The 17,541-nt window shown below is 40.8% G+C and overlaps 2 protein-coding genes across 8 annotated transcripts in view; both read left to right on the top strand.

The window, feature by feature from the left end:
* Positions 1 to 7,539, top strand: part of rc3h1a (ring finger and CCCH-type domains 1a) — a 32,865-nt gene extending 25,326 nt beyond the window's left edge. For 6 of the 7 annotated variants that reach the window (XM_061237418.1, XM_061237417.1, XM_061237416.1 and 3 more), the window contains exon 20: positions 161 to 7,539. In XM_061237418.1, coding sequence (XP_061093402.1) covers positions 161 to 308 — 148 coding nt within the window. In that variant the 3' untranslated portion in view covers positions 309 to 7,539. The remainder of the gene's footprint in view (positions 1 to 160) is intronic. The other variant, XM_061237419.1, reaches the window with a different exon arrangement.
* Positions 7,540 to 8,017: 478 nt separating this feature from the next.
* serpinc1 (serpin peptidase inhibitor, clade C (antithrombin), member 1) lies at positions 8,018 to 15,987 on the top strand. Its single transcript, XM_061237421.1, has 8 exons — positions 8,018 to 8,160; positions 9,032 to 9,443; positions 10,668 to 10,883; positions 11,373 to 11,510; positions 11,875 to 12,093; positions 12,575 to 12,749; positions 13,855 to 13,919; positions 15,267 to 15,987. The coding sequence occupies exons 2-8, from the start codon at positions 9,033 to 9,035 to the stop codon at positions 15,444 to 15,446; spliced, it is 1,404 nt and encodes a 467-aa protein (XP_061093405.1). The 5' UTR covers positions 8,018 to 8,160; position 9,032; the 3' UTR covers positions 15,447 to 15,987.
* The last annotated feature ends 1,554 nt before the right edge of the window (positions 15,988 to 17,541 follow it).

Here is a 17,541-nt window from a genome sequence, read left to right as displayed (position 1 = left end):
AACCAGAACAGCATTCAGCTGATCTTTATCAGATTAACCTCTCTAATCTAAAGCTACACCACAGATATCCAATTCTACTATGTGAAGTAATGGTGTATCGTGCATTAATCATGTCCCGTAAGTGCTCATTAGCTCCGCTGTGCTCTCTCTCTGTCTCCAGTGAGGGCTCAAACGGCTCTAGCGGGATGCTGGCGGACGGCGGCAGCATGGCGTCTCTGACCGGCAAGGCGTCCGCCCTCAGCCTGTCCTCTGACCTGGGGCCCGGCGGCTCAGACCTGCAGAACGGGGTGGTCCACCCCTGCTCCTGAGCGCGGGGGCCACTAACACCACTAACCGCAGGGCCACCGTGTGACCCCCGCCCTCACTGTTTGTGAGCATTGTAGACGCAGTTCCTTCAGCTTCAGTCTGGTGCACCCCATCCACGTCGGCAGAAAGGCCACCGCTCCTCTCATCGCTGAGGCTTAGGGACCAGCAGCTTTCTACGCCTTCGGTTTTGACGAGACTGTTTTAGGTTTCTAATCCCTTCGATTCGTCGCATGTTAGGGCTACGGCTGAAGCTCACCCAATAAGAGAGGCTGGCGGGCTTGGCGTTCTGACATGTGGATGGGGTGCATGAATGACTTCAGACCCGACACAGACATGCAAACACACACACCCTGCGCACATACACCTTTGTTTTATTTAGAAATAAGCAGTATCTGCCGTGAATTCAATATTCTCCTCTTTTTGTTCTGTGAATGAACTTTATTATTTTTCTTAATATATGACTTCTCATTGCCTTGGGAACCAGGGTATTTGATTTTTACAAAATGGATTCTTTTTTCAATCACTGCATTTAATACACAACCCAGGAATAGCAACAAAGAAGTAACACAATAATGATAGTTTCCTTGGTTAAATAATTACACACCTACTGTCTTGGAGTCAGCAGTAATTCAGTCAGCTTATGTTGTTCAGCGTTACTATAAGAGGATTCTGCTAGAGCTGCATATTTAGTGGTCTCCTTACAGTCCTGCCTACAAGGCATTTGTGTAGAAAGTTGGACACAGATTTTTGTTTCTTAAAACTGAGCTTAAAAGTAATTTTTCATGAGTAGGCAAACTTCACTTGTGCAGTTCCCATCTTAAACTGACCATAGTGTTGACCCCGACATTTAATGTTAATGAGGAGGAAAGAAACCACAGGAGTGTTATTTGGTAAGATCATCAGTCAGCCTATAGTTTGTTATTGTTTCTGAACTTGTTAAATTTTCTGCTGAAGCAGGTGGGCCACTTCACCATGTGATCTACAGCCTTTTTTCTTCCATTTCATAGCCACATTGTTTTTCTTTTTTTTTCCTTTTTTTTTGTGTGTTAACATCACTTGAGTAGATTACCTAATCAATCCATTATTAATGAAAATTTAATTATAATGTATTTTCATTTTGTACCAAACCCTTTTAGATAACCTTTGAAGGGAGTATACCATCAGTGAACGGTATCTGCAGTCCACAATCAGAGACATCAGCGTCTGTCTGTTGCCTTCAGTGTTTCAATCTTTTGCTAAAGTTATTTTGTGGAATCAATTTAAACTCATTAATCAACATAAATGGCATTTATGAATTCAGTGTAGTCTTTAGTCAGGTTTCTATCAATGATACCTTTTTCGTGCTTGATTGGAACTCGGTGATCAGAAGGTCTTGAATTTTTGACCTGTCAAGCTCTGAAAATGTAGGATTGATGAACTCTTTTTAAAAGGTTTTGAGATGCTAATGTGCTTTCCAGCTTTAGCGTCTGCCGTGGCCGTAGACTGATGGTATCTGCCCGCACAGTGAAGCGCTCCACAGGAGTCAGTTGGCCTGCCAGTAGGCCCCAAACCCCACGCCTCCTCAGGCATCCCACCCCTGGAGAAAAAGGCAGACACCAGCCACAGCAAACTACTCTTTCACATTGAATTTGATCTACCATGCATGGCTGATATAGGGGGCGAGCAGGCTTTGGCTTGGAATTCAAGCTTTTATTTCAGACTTTGTTTTTAATAGCAGCAACAAGAGTCCAGGGAGGGGGGAACGTTGGAGCATTTTTAAGCCCAAGGCTTCTGTTGGCATGGTGTTGATCAGATATACCGAGGTCTCCGTTGTTGGAGCGAAGGACACAGGCGGTTGTATTTCCACAATCCTCTATGTATAAAGATAAATTATTATTCTGAGGGTATTCTTTAAAGTTTCATACTGAGGCAGATGCCTTTTTTTTTTTCTTTTTTTTTCTTTTTTATAAAGGGAGAACACAATTCTTGAACATATTCTGTTTTTATGAATATGTATTTTTTATAATGCGTTTTTTGCTATTTTGTTATTAATGAGATGTTTTGATATGTTTTGCACAAACAAGAACACCTGCTTGTCTTAAGCAGGGCTACACTGTGCCATTCAGCTTCTTGGTTTCCTCTGGAGTGTTTGCACAGACTTCCTCCAGTTTTTGCCGACGTACTCTGTTCTCTTGCTTGCAGCACATCCTGTCAGGAAAACAGCACTGTGCAGGCCAGGAGGGGAGTCTCCTTTTATGGCTGCAGTCAGCACTTTGATCATTTGCACTCTTACTTTGTTAGAATGCCCTCAGAATTCATTCTCTAGTCACATCTTTGCCAACAGCTGTGAACTGAAGTGAGGTTTATTTTATTGGTTTCTTTTTCATTAACTTCTATGAAGTTGCAGAAAAAGACATTTTTTCTATTGTATATTCATATTTCAGTTGATTATTTTCCCAAGGGTTTGAGAGGGTGTGGAGTTACAATACTGGCAGGCCAATGGATTGGGTAGAGCAGAGCACTATTGAGATTGACCTCAGAATGTCGATGGAGGTGGTGTCCTAATTAGGTTTTAATAAAAGCTGGTGAAGGTACAGACTTTTGGTCTTCCAAAAAGGAAAAAAAATTCACTTCCACCACATGTCTTTAAAGGTTCATATTTGAACAGTTGTGGCTTTAATCTTTTCTTTGAAATTGCTGAATGTTTAATGATGAATGGAATTGCCACTCCCGTTCCAACCTAAAGGCTTTTCTTATTTTTATAAAATTGTTCAACTGTATGTAGGTGTATTATCTTAAGTTATGTCTCGCTTTTGAGACGCATTCATTTTATTGGAACTCCAAAATGCAATTTAAGCTCTTGGACCAGTGGTCTCTAGAAATTGAGTATAATCCCCTCCTTGCTGTTTGAAATCTGACCTGATTTTGAACAGATGACCCCCCCCCCATCTTCTGTGTCCTTCAATCTTGTCCACATGTAGCTACCTTTTGAGCTCAGTAATCTTATCCGTCACCTGATGTCTACATTCTAAAGCAGGATATGAAGGCGTTAGATATCTGTGTTGGTGGGATAGCAATATTATCAAAAACGACTGTTAAATCTAAATAGAAACATGGCTGTATAGAAAAGCTCATGCATTTCCCTATTGTTGACATGGTCAGTACCACTTGGGTATTCAGAATAACCAAACATAGTTGCTGGCACTGCAGTTTGAATGCCCAGCTGGAGTTTGTGACCGCCGCCTGATTTCTCATTCGTTTACGTGCTAGATTACAGCTACGTGTCCCAAGTAATACTATGTCGACTGGATGCTTACCTGATCCATTAATGAGTCATTCTGACAAGTAGCATTGCAATATTAATTTCTGTGACTGGTTTATTGCTTCCTCGTTGAGGTTGAGCAGTCGTCAGTTCTGACTTCAGTGTGATTCACGAGCTGTGGTTGGAGTCGGGTCGTGTCGCAGGGCTGGAGTTCCAGTGAAAGGAGCCTTCGTTGAAGACTAGACCACCCTGCGTTCCCATGGGAGCCGTTTGAACGGCTGCATGTAGCCACTGAGTGCGGCAGTTCCCACGGCTGTGTGCACAAGGAGCATGTCTTCAGCTTGAGCCGTGGACGCGGTACGCTCCTAGCGCTTGCGTAACCGATCCCATCCGCTATTTGCGTCTGGATTTCCTTGCGGCGACTTGAGATGGAAGCTCAAAAGTCTTTGAATTACTGTAAACCCGTGTGAGTGCATAATCCCATCTCAGCAGCTGCTGAAATGGTCCAGTAATCAGTTACTTTCTTGTAAAGCAGATGTTGGCTGAAATGCTTAACACTTTCTTGCTAAATGTAGCACTCACACTGACCCAGTTTTTCATTATTGAATTTACTGATTACATGACCTTAGTGTGGCAAGGGTGGGAGTGGCCTGTGTTTTAAATACTCAGACGACTGAAACATCACTTCTCTAAGTTATTTATAGGGCAGTGATTTCCGATCCTTGTGTTAGTGTGCTGTAATTCACAGTAATTCAGCCTCCCAAGTAAATAATTTGTATGGCAAAAGATTCCCCGGCTGTGTTGAAATGTCAAAACGATCCGAGTCATTGAAAAATTGTTGTAGTTAACCCAGGAAATGGTGAATACGTTCACTTGCCAAGGGTTTCCTGAGAAGCCTTTGATTTGTTGCCCTCCTGGATGCAAGTTGACACTTGCATTATAAACAGTACATTGCCACAGAAATTGTCAGGCTTCTGAAGATACTGGAGTCCAGTTGGTGTAGCGTTACCAAAACAGAAGAGACCAGCTCCCCCCAAGGTGGGCTCAGAACCCCCCCCCCCCCCCCCCCCACACACCCGCCCTCTCTCTGAGACCTGGATCTCCTGTGTGTTCAGACTGCTTTCACATGACCTGACTCTCCATTGACGAATCAGACAGGTGGAACTAATAATGTACGTTCTTGGTACATGTCTTCTCCGGTGATGCTTCTCTTTGACGTGTTTGTTACTATTTTGTAGACCGACATATACTGGTCTCTTGAGACAGTCTACAATCTTAAAGCACCAATTTTGGTGGAATTTCTTTTTAAGTATAATCTATGTGTAACATTACAATTATTATTACTATTGTTGTTGTTATGATTATTGTTGTTACTATTGCTTGGGAAAGAGCTTTTGACATTTAAGCAATCGTCAAGATTGGATAAGAAAGAGCCTAGCTTAGACATAGAGAAGTAGATGAAAGGCACGCCTTTAAAAAAAACAAATGTTTTAACATCTTTAAAGTGGTGTGTAGCATTGAGCCGAGCTCCATTGGCTCCATATCATATGTATTAGTGGTTACTGTCGCAGAACCACTCCTGTAATTACCTGGTGTTTCATTTACCATCAATTGAAATGAGTACAAAAAAATAAAAATGATTCTCCATACCCTTAGCTGGCTCTGCTTGGGATGACTTGGTCTGCATAAGCAATGTTACAGTTCTATATCTTTCCTATTGCAAAGGCTTTGTGTTCATCCTGGCCGAGCATTGCTGAAGCCTGTATGGAGTAACGTATTACATGAAAGCCCCGTGGATTTTTGCTTGATTTTTAAACTGGGCGCAGGGTTTGGATGAAGGGCTGAGATTCTGCCTTGCATAGGAATGCTCCGGACGGTCCGGTCATCCGGATCTCCCTAGCAGTCGGCCCGGCCCATCATACGGAGTGCCTTTCAGCAGGCTCTTGACTATATTTAAGCTTTGGGCACACACTCGCCTGTAAATAGTACCATAATGTGCAACTATTAATCCACTCATTCAGAGTCAGCATTTATATTAAATGATCTCTACAAAATCAGTAATGCAAACATCTGTCAGTTAACTGGTTGCCAATGCAGAGCTGAGAATCGCTTGTCCTTTCTGAGACAAAGGCGTTCAGTGCCAGAAATTGTCACATTTGTTTACTTAACCATTTTGTGTCTGTTCAAAAAAATAACTTTAATGGGGGAAGAAAATCTTTAGTTTGGCATGTTTTGTTGTTGTGCAGTATTGATTGGTGTGTGTTTCGGGTAATAAAACTCACCGTAGCGTAAGTGGGGGGGTGGTGGGGAGGGGGCATGTTATCATTCACATTTGTTTTTCCTTATGAGCTTGCAACTGAGTCATGGAGTGAAGATTCTTATTTAAGACAAGTGTGTGGATTTGGGCAAGCTTTGGGTAAACAGTAATTCTTCAGAGGGGAGGAAAGCCATGATTTAATTGGTTGTAAAACTAAATTAAGTTTGGTCAATGCAAAGCCTCCCCAAACCCAGAACAACACCATGGACCTCCATGGTTCAATTGGTCTTAAATATGTCCCAGATAACTGCAGTGATATTTTCATATTTATTCTAATGGTTGGTATAATTGAGCATACAGCACTGAGCAATTTGATTTTAAAATACTGACTTCAAACTGACTTTGTAGGAAATGGTAACCATTGGTATTAAATTGTTCAAGAAAATGTAGTCAAGTAACAAAACTATGAATATTTTACCTTTCCTCGATGAAGATTAAGTTTAACCGTCATGTTGATCGTCATCTTCAGGTAATCTGTTTACCCTTTGCTAGTCCTCCACATTTTATTATATTACATTATTTGGTGAGAGAAGCACATGTTAATTAGATTTTGCTCTCATTGGGAGTCATTGATCACATTAGTTTTCTTTATAGAGTTTCTTACAGAAATTGATATACTGCTTTGATACAGTTACGCCAATTTCCCTGAAATTAATTTTCCTGAAGAATGACACGGTGGACTGGAAAGCGGTGTGTGAGATTTATTTTCTCTGAATACGTTTTTGCATGCATTGATAGTGTGTACCCAAAGCAGTGTGACCTTAGAGGTACCGTGTCATCCCGATCTCCCTGGGGATTGGCTTAAAGAGTATTTAATCTGATCTGCTTGCAGTGGGAAGGTGTACCGATTTCTGATCTTGATGTATCGTCTGTTAGCTCAAGCTTGTAGTTTGAAGATATGCAAGATTGGTCACTGTATCAGTCTTGCTGTATTCATGTCCAGTTTTACAACATTCACTCTTGAGAGTTGAATACCTCTGGCCAGCTGTAAAGAAACAAAACATTGCAAAAGAAAGGACAAACTAGTAACGTACTTGCGCAGGTGCGCGCACACAGGCACTAGTGTTTTAGCTTGTAGCTATAGGAAAGCCACTAGGAGTTGATTTCTGTGTGAATAGGTGTGTCCCAGTGGGAGTGTTATTCACTCCTTCTTTCTTTCTTTTTCCTTCGATCTGAGCGCTCATTGCCTATACAAACGGAATTAATTGTAACAAGATCAGGCTGTTTTTTGCATTGTTTTTTAATTTTATTCCTAACATTGGGAAATGTAATTGCTTTTGATGATTACTCCCAAGTTGTCTTGTAAAAGATTGCTTAAATTAAGGTACAAGTTTAACTTCAACAAGAAAAAGAAATTTGTTTGTTTTTATATTATACTCCATTAAGGAATGTTTAGAATTATATTTCTCCAATGTGGATGTAGCTGTTATTATACCTTTTTTGTTGTAACAGAATTCACTGTGTGAAAATGGGTTTGCATTTTTGTATAATACAATCTGCTTCTTTTTGTTTTGTTTCCTTGAGACGGGAGGGGGTAACTAACTGGAAGTTTGAAGAAAATATAAAAACAAAAAAAAAAACCTGTGAATTAAAAAAAAAAAAAAAAAAATGTAACTTATGTGCAACAGTGATTCTTTACTGGCAGGGACTGTGATTAAATAATATTGTAAATTTACCTTTGTTCTTGTTTTGTTTTCACACACACATTGCAGGTCAGCAGGATGTCCATTACAATGACTTTCAATGATAAGACATGCATTTTAATGAGATCCCATACTTCCTTGATTAGGATCTAAAATTTGTATTTGCATATCCACTCAGTTTTGGGTGTTGGCAGGCAGTAACTTGCCTTTGAATGAATTCAGTCTCTGGGATTTGTCATGTGATTTACTTAAGTAGCTTCAAAGAAAACCCTCAAACTCTTTTGAAGAAATACATTTGTCCAGTACAAACCCTGCATAAGAAAGGTTATGCTGACTTATTTCTGAATTTACTGTCAGATTCCACTATCAGCAATGAATGTTTTCATGTTTTGAAAATATTTTATGTGCTCAAGGAATTTGGGACTCAAAGGAACCAATGTTTGTTCCTCTGCTGTGGTGTTTAGTGGTCTGAACCAGTCAATAGCTCAAAGGTTGATCTGAGCAAATCATCCTGTCCACAATATCCAAGATGCACTGCAGGTCACTGACCCCTCTGCCCCCTTGTTAGGGTGCCTCTGTGCCTTCACTGATAGCCCTTACTCTGTTCTGACTCTGCCCTGCATCAGCTGATTATCCAGGGAGCTCTAATACAGGTAAGGCTAAATGCTAGTTTTTATTTAAAACCACACTGGGGCCCAAAATGGGAATGCAAAACGTCTTTGTGCCAAAATTGTCAAACTTATGTTTTTGCAATGATAGGTCTAGAATGATATTTCCTGGTATATTCATGGCTTTTTTGGAAAATACAAAAGGAGTGCAGAGCCTGAAACTAAGCTTTGATCCAGGTGATTAATTTGTCTAAAGGTGTTAAATTCTTTTAAACTAATATAGCTATACTATATCAATGGTGAGATTAATCACACTTCTGCGTAAATAATGTATTGCACTGCTACAGGTTGTAAGCTCTTCATACTGACTGAACTGCATTTTTTTATTCAAGTAGTTACGGAATTTGTCTCCTGTCAAATGTTTCTCGTGCATTGGTGTTGGACAAGTTTGTCGCTTGTGATAGAGCGCATATGCACTCATAACAATGAGAAATGACCAAGGGTTTGTATACTTATTTCTGCCTAAAAGAAAAATCCAAACATATCTTAAGTGTATATTAAGTGTATAATGAGTCTTGTTGCTTTTAGACTAATGTCGGGACATTATTTGTCTGTTTAAATTTAGTTTTAAAGCATTCATTATTCCCCCAAGAATGATCTGCCCTTTAATTGATCGCTAATCTTTTTTTATTTCATTTGAAATTGCCATTATTTTATTTATTTAAAGATAGATGCTGAAAGACTTGAGATGAATCATACATTAAATCCAGACAAAATATTTCCTCTTAGAAACTTGGCCTGCTTTTACATCATCGTAACTTTAGAATGTGTTTAACAGGGAAATTGTCAATGTGCCCATGATCCTGTGGTCGCAGGGTTGGTTAAGAATGAACCGAAAACGTTCTTGCTCCTGCAGGATGGGTTCTCTCTGCGTGCAGTCCCTCTGGCTATTGTCGCTGCTCTCGGCTGCCCTGGCTGCCCTGGCTGCCCCGGCTGCCCCAGCTGCCCCAGCTGCCCCGGCTGCCCATGACATCTGCACTGCCAAGCCAAAAGACCTGCCCCTGGAGCCCATGTGCATCTACCGCAGCCCTGAACAGGATGCCGCAGAAGTCGTAGACGCAGTGCCGGAGAAGATTCCTGAATCCACGAACCCCAGAGTCTGGGAACTGTCGAAGGCTAACAGCCGCTTTGCCCTGTCGCTCTTTAAGCACCTGGCCAAGGAGAGATCCCCCAGCTCCAACATCTTCATGTCCCCCATCAGTATCTCCTCTGCCTTTGCCATGACCAAGCTGGGTGCCTGTGACAACACACTGGCACAGATCATGAACGTGAGCAGTGCATTGCGTAGTACTGAATATCACAGCTGGTGGTCAACTTTTACCCACCCAATTATATAGAACTTATATTGCCCTCTAAAAGTATGGTAACAGTGGCCTGGAATGTGTTATTTTAGCTATACTGTGTATTTAAGGCATTTGAGATCAAAAGATGAATGGGACGAAAGTACAGAGAATCAGCTTCTTTTTTTCCATAGGATGCATACAGGTATGTTTTATCATTTTACTGAAACCGCTGTTCTTGTGTTGAGTCCCCCCATTTTCATCTCATTAACAGATGACTGACGGGTGTTTGCTCAGATGTTTCCTTTTGAATGGATTGTTCACATTAAGAGTGGTTTTGGTTTTTCGCCAAAAACCACTCTCAATGTGGTTTAATCTATGGGGAAGTCATACATGATCGTGAAGACCAGAACTAACTATGGCTGAAAAACAACTAAGCTGAGAGAACTGCAAATAAATAAAAAAGGCGCAGAAACAGGGTATATCAAGTACAGGACATCTTGAAAAAGAAATTGCCAGTGGACTTGTAGGGATAAACAGCGTACGAGTCGGCCAAGGAAAACAACTGCAGTTGATGACCGATGAATCCAAATGGCTGGTAGGCAATACCATAATACCATACCTTACCACAATCTGTGACATCAGCAGTCTCCTGAGGGCAGGGGTGAAAAAAAAATCACAAGCCACTATTTACTAAGCACTGCAAGATGCAACAAGAATCAGAGGGAGACGGGAACAGCCCATGATCTAAAGAAACTATAGTATGTAAAATATGAAGGAGGTAGTGTCATGGGATATGTATGGCTGCCTCTTTATGGCTGCTCTCTGCACTTTACTGATGATACAATGGAGGATGGCAGCAGGAAAATGAATTCAGAAGTGTACAGACTTACAGATTTTGTCTGTTAATGCAGAAAGAAATTCTTCCAGCCAGTGTCATTGGCCAGTGCTTCATCCTCCAGCAAGACAATGACCCCAAACATGCCTACACAGCCAAACATTCATCTATCAAAAACAGGACAGTGACCTCATGTCAACTGAGTAAACGACAAAAAAAAAAATTGTCATACTTTTTGCGGGCACTATATGTGGTGGTATACACATGCGTAACCTTTACATTTGAATGTGTAATACACTTAGTGTTCACATAAAGTACAGCCTTTAACGTTTCCCTGAATTTACTGACCTCTGTATCACTCCTCTCACCCCCAGGTGTTTGAGTTTGACACAATCAAGGAGAAAACATCTGACCAAGTTCACTTTTTCTTCGCCAAGCTGAACTGCCGGCTGTATCGCAAGAAAGACGAGACCACTGAGCTTGTCTCGGCTAACCGTCTGTTCGGAGAGAATTCTCTGGCCTTCAATGAGACATACCAGAAAATCAGTGAGCTTGTGTATGGAGCCAAAATGATGCCACTCAATTTCAAGGTCACTTATTTTCTCACATTTCTTTGATCTGAATGTTCTGTCCTTTTCTATTTAAATTAAAATGGTTTTTGTTTCATTATGAATTTGGCACCCAACATGTCCCATCCTAATTTGGAATGTCGAAATAACCATTTGAAACCACGTTCATGCACATGTTCATGCTTAGTCAGGAGAGTGAAGACATCCACAGTTGTCTCAGCCAAGTTAATATAGTGCTGAGTTGGAGGAAGGCATTTCATATGTGGGTTTGGCTTGCAATCCAAGGCACCCAATCCACCAGTGGGGATAGCTAGAGGCCATGAAATTCCAACACCTAACTGAATCACTAGTCCCCAGGTATGCATCACTCTATGGGGCTACTGGCCACTGGCATGGTGTGGAATCTAAGACCATGGGGCTCATCCATACATCCCAACATGGTACCTGAACTGAATCAGGCTACCAGCAGCCATGAATGTAAATAGATTCTAAAGGAGGCCTGTCTTACAGGAGAAGCCAGAGCAGTCACGGATGCTCATCAATGAGTGGATCTCCAACAAGACCGAGAACAGGATTCAGGACACACTACCAAGTGGGGCACTAGACAGCACCACAGTGCTGGTTCTGGTAAACACCATCTATTTTAAGGTGAGCATGTGGCAGAAAAGGAGATCTTGGCCTATGGAGCTGGCCTATGCAGCAGTTAGGGGGCTACTACCACCTTTCAATTGATGTTTTCTGTTTATCAGCCATACCCCAATGTAATTTTGGGAATTATTTTGTTCTCATTGCCGACAATAGTATTGTTCAATACATTTTCACCAAAAAATGTTAAAGAAGTAATATATTAGGACCCCTTTTAGACAAACATGGTGATGTATAATCATCACTGCACATTGCTGTATATTCTCGGACAAACATAATTTTGATTAACATTTTGTTTTGTCTGTTGCCTGCTGAGCCCTCACCTCTTTTGCTCCATATGTCTGGTGTTCTGCTTGTTCCCTGACAGGGCCAGTGGAAAAGTAAGTTTGACAAGGAAGATGTCTTCAGAGATGATTTCTTCCTCAGTGATTCCAAAACGTGCAGAGTGTCGATGATGTATCAGGAAACCAAATTCCGCTATGGAAGGTTCGATGATGACAAAGTCCAGGTGGTGGAGCTGCCGTATAGGGGTGAAGATATCACAATGGTGCTAATCCTTCCTTTTAAAGGGACATCGCTCTCTGAGGTTGGTACCAGCATGGTTGCTGAAAATAGATTATTTTGCAATAACTAGTACAGCCCTGCGATGGACTGGCGACCTGTCCAGGGTGTATTCCTGCCTTTCGCCCAATGTATGCTGGGATAGGCTCCAGCCCCACCGCGACCCTGTTCAGGATAAGGGGGTTAGGATAATGAATGAATGAATAGTACAAAATATCATGGCAGTAAAATAATCCATACCTCTTAAAAACATGCATTTGTTTTATTCATTGAAACATGAAACCTTTCAGAGATGCTTGTATGATGATTTTCTTTGTGATGGGTTTGCAGTGAGGCTGGGTAGAAATTGAGTTCTAGTACCAGTAGAAGAACACCAGGCCCTAGAAAAGCAGTATTGTATTGTAAGCAGAGGGGAATTGCACTTTATTCCAGGGCTTGAATGTGTACAAATGCTTTTATATTGTGTTGTGACTTTATTTAAATGAAGATTGTATATTTGTGTTGAGGTGGAGGAGGGTCTGGATCTGAAGAAGCTGACTGGTTGGCTTGATGCCATGAAGGAGACCACAGTGGCGATGCAGATGCCCAGGTTTCGCATCGAGGACAGCTTCAGCCTGAAAGAAAAGCTACAGGCCTTGGGACTGGAAGACCTCTTTGACGCAAGCAAGGCCAGTCTGCCAGGTACCGTGGCAGAGTATTCAGTAATAGACTTTACAGTGCATATACATATGCACAGTATACACAGTATGCACTGCATTGTCATATTTGTTCTTTACCTTCATTCACCCTCAATGTCACTGTTCAATTACTACCACTGAGAAATAGTAGACCAATTCTGTGCTTCGGTCTTCCCACAGACAATGTATTCAAAGCATAGAAACATTTTCTGAACCTTTCTGAGAATTTTATGTTTGATTGGAAATATTGATCGCCACAAGACAGTGTATGGCTCAAAAATTACAAGGGGCTGAAACTACCTGGTTATAAACCGTTATCTGTATTTACAAGGCTACTACGACTGTTGCTACACTGTCAGGAAGAAGACCCTTTAAAGTTTCTTCCCAGTATTCTGTGAGGAGAGGTTTTAATGGCAAAAAATCCAAGGGTAACGATTGGATATTGCTTCTTTCTTCAAGAACGTTTAGCATCAGACGACATCTGAAAAACCACTATTCAGTGTCAGCTGGATGAATGTTATTCATGGCTCCGTTTCAAAGAAAAGCGTCTTCTGAAACCTCAACACAAAAACAAGTGGTACATACTGTACTTCTGTCTACATTTAATGACCCTTGGGATATGTGCTCTCTGCTCAACAAAATAAATAATCCACTTTACTGGTATGCTTATTGACATTATGTTGTCATTCCAGAAGTGCTGGGTTTTTGGGTTGCTTCTGGGTTATTTAACATCTTGTCCTGGCCAATAAATAAGTCCTTGTTGCCTCTATTTAGAAGCTAAAATTTGGCCAACATGATGAATATATTCTGCTCCTGACCTGAGTCCAATGTATTTGCCTTTTCAGTTTCATGAAAACGGTTCACAAGTGAACAAGAATGTGAAAATCCCATTTAAAGATGTTATCCACAGTAAAGTCTGAAAACATGATGTTACCCTGTGTAATCCTGTATATAAACATTGACTTAATTTCTTGGAAAACAAATATTGTACATTTGAATGTCTCCTGTTCAGTCGTCTGTTTTACACATCAAAGGCATGACTAAACATGGAGGCCACTTTATTTTATATCAAGTATTCAAGTATACATTTCTCCTAATGTATTTTTCAGGAATGGTTGAGGACCTGGGGAATAACCTGTTCATTTCAGATGCCTTCCACAAAGCCTTCCTAGAGGTACGTTTAGGACCGTGTGGGTGTGGGTGTGGGTGTGGGTGTGGGTGTGGGTGTGGGTGTGGGTGTGCTGAGAGCAAAGACACTTGTAATGTATCAAAATGTTACTGGTAGACTCCATCAAAAGTTGACATATTTATATACTGTACACTCACTGAGCACTATTACTGTACATTACTATTGTACATTCATGCAATTATCTAATCAGTCAATTGTGTGGCAGCAGTGCAATGCATAAAGTCATGTAGATATGGGTCAGGAGCTTCAGTTAATCTTCACATTAACCATCAGAATGGGGAAAAAATGTGATCTCAGCGATTTCGACCGAGGCAGTATTGTTGGTGCCAGACTGCTGTCCTGGGATTTTCATCCAGTTTACTCAGAAAACTGTGGAAAAAAACTGCAGCTCTGCATGCAGAAACGCCTTGTTGAGGTCAGTGAGGTCAATGGAGAACGGCCAGACTGGTTCGAGTTGACAGAAAGGCTACAGTAACTCAGATAACCGCTCTGTACTATTGTGGTTAGCAGAAAAGCATCTCAGAATGCACAACACGTTGAACCTTGAGGCTGATGTCGGGTTCTACTTCTGTCAGCCAAGAACAGAAAGCTGAGGCTGCATTGAGCACAGGCTCACCAAAACTGGACAGTTGAAGACTGGTAAAGCCTGGTCTGATGAATCTCGATTTCTGCTGATGCATACAGATGGTAGGGTCAGAATTTGGTGTCAACAGCATGAATCCATGGACCCAACCTGCCTTGTGTCAACAGTCCAGGCTGGTGGCGGTGGTGTAATGGTGTGGGAAATGTTTTCTTGCCTCACTTTGGGCCCGTTAATATCAATCAATCATCCCTTGAATGCCACAGCCTATTTGAGTATTACTGATCATGTGCATCCCTTTATGGCCACAATGTACCCATCTTCTAATGGCTACTTCCAGTATGATAATGTACCATGTCACAAAGCAAAGGTCATCTCAAACTGGTTTCATGAACATGTTCTTCAGTGGCTTTCTCAGTCACCGGTTCTAAATCCAATAGAACATCTTTGGAATGTGGTAGAACGGAAGATTTGCATAATGAATGTGCAGCTGGCAAATGGGCAGAAATTGTGTGATGCAATCATGTCAAAATGGAACAGAATCTCAAAGGAATGTTTTCAACATCTTGTGGAATCCATGTCACAAAGAATTTAGGCTGTTTTGAGAGCGAAGGGAGGCCCTACACAGTATTAGTATAGTGCTTAGTGAGTGTATATGGACAAGATTGTGGCTACCTGACATTAAATGAGCTGTTTATTCAAGCTATTTGTCTGTGGTGCATTCAGCTATTACTGCTTGGATTCATGTGCAGGTGAATGAAGAAGGCAGCGAGGCGGCAGCAGCGACGGCGGTGGTAGCCATCGGCCGCTCGATCAATCTGAACCGTGAACGTTTCATCGCCAACCGGCCCTTCCTGCTCCTTATACGAGAGTCCACGATCAACACCTTGGTGTTCATGGGCCACGTGGCTGACCCCTGCTCCAAAGACTAGTGACCCACACCATCGTGACACCTGTGCCCAGAGCGGAGAGCCGCCAACATAGAGAACAGAACGCGGCCCTCTTGTATTTTGTATCCTCTGAAATGTGCTATCGTCCATGCTTTGTTCTTTATTTCCCCTCCAAAATAAATGAACAGAAAAAGAAACCGAAATGTATCGTTTTGTGCCTTGACGGACACTAAAGTATTCTAAATGAAAAATGAGTTTGATAATCACTTTCAATCCTGGAGAAATTGAACTCCATTAGTGAAGTGCAGAATTTGTTTCTATACCCTATTACAAAAAATCTGGGGAAAAGACACCCCCCCAAAGGAATATTTTAAGCCACTCACATGACAACTTTTTCCCATTTATGAATGTTTTGGTTACATAGACAGTGTGTTTGGGGTCATTGCCTTCCCACAGGGTGAAGCTCTGGCCAATGAGGTTGGAGGAACATTTATACATAGTAAGACTAAATCTGTACACTTCCTAATTCATCCTACTGCTGCAATCCTCCGTTACATGATCAATAAAGATGGTATGCTTTGGATCATGGACTGTTCTTTTCTTACTACACACTTTCCTCTTTTCATTACTTTGATCATTTATTTTGTTCTAATGAGTCTATAAAACTATCTTTCAGAACTCTCATCTCAGTTTTTTTGGCAAATTCTAATCAGGCTTTTCAATTCATGCTGCTGATGAGGTGTAATTCTTATGAAATTCTCACCCCTACCACCTGGAGTCTTCTGGTGATGTCACGGTCTGTTCTTTAGGGTTTCTACTTCACAGCTCTTAGATTTATCCATCATCAACTGCAGTTCTCTTCCTTGGATGACCTGTATGGTGTTTATTTCTGAGTCCAGCCAGTTAGTTTTCTGGTCTTGATGGTGTATGCTTCCAAATTCAATCTCCATGATGAAAACAAGGGCTTAAGAACCAAGACTAGACACTTGCTGTTGTGTGAACAATCCAGGCAAAAGGAAACACCTGAGCAACAGTTAACACCTGTCAGTTAACAGATGTTAACTTGATTTTGTACAGAAAAAAATGGCAGGATTCGAGACATTTTACAGTGGTAAAAACCTATATGCATGTAAATACCATGAAGTATGCTTACCGTCTGTACTAATATTAATCTGTTTGATCTCAAAAATGTAGATACATGTACAGAGAAAATGTTTTGTGAAATAAGACTGAGCACAGATTAATTTTATTTATGAAAACAGCATTTTATTTCATATTAGAAATGCATGGGTCTTGCAATATCCAACAAACTTTGGGCCATTCACATACTAATTAGACATAATAAAATTTCCTTCACAGTAACACTTAAAGTGCTTTATTTCGTTTCAGAACAAGAACGAGTCTTTAAAATGAGTACTGTTTGGCTATTGAATGATGTGTAGTAGTGGTTCATTGTGAAGTTATACATTTTACAAGTTAATCATTATACACAAAGCTTCAAAACAAAACAAAAAATGCTTTGGCCCACAAAATGACCCCAAGTAATAAACCTAACCATTCCTTACAACCATAGGCCCAAAGCTTAACCCAGACTCTATTCTACAAATGTATTCAGAATGATTATTTTTCAACTGGACCATGCAATCTAAGGACACAACTAAAGCAAAACTTCCAAAACACTAATTCAGAAAAAGTAAGTTGAGAACACCAAACAAAACTAGGTTTTAAGGATTTTTCTTTTTGTAAGATTGATTCGCTGAAGAATATAATAATTGGTAATAATAATTTCAACATAGTAACTTTTGTGATAGATTTTTTTTTTCCTGCAATCCAAACGATTAACTAGTTGGTAATGATCCAGTTAGATCTATGGACATTTTTAGAAACAGAAACAGAAAATGGAAGTTGTAGAATGGTTTCATTTTCAGGGGACAATAAACATGTAGAGTAAGCATTGTCCACAGCATCAACATCGTGTCCTCAAATTACTTTATTCCAATGTCAGAATTTTTAAATGTTGTTTTGTAACTTTATATAAGACAGCAAAAGTCCTAACACAAGGCTTTATGTATGTTCAGCCTGGCTTGTAAGCATATGATAATGTATGTTGCAATAAGTATGTCGCATAATTTGTTTT

This window comes from Conger conger, chromosome 4, assembly GCF_963514075.1.
Source record: "Conger conger chromosome 4, fConCon1.1, whole genome shotgun sequence".
In the NCBI taxonomy this organism is placed as follows: Eukaryota; Metazoa; Chordata; class Actinopteri; order Anguilliformes; family Congridae; genus Conger; species Conger conger.
This window is presented reverse-complemented; position numbering and strand designations above follow the sequence as displayed.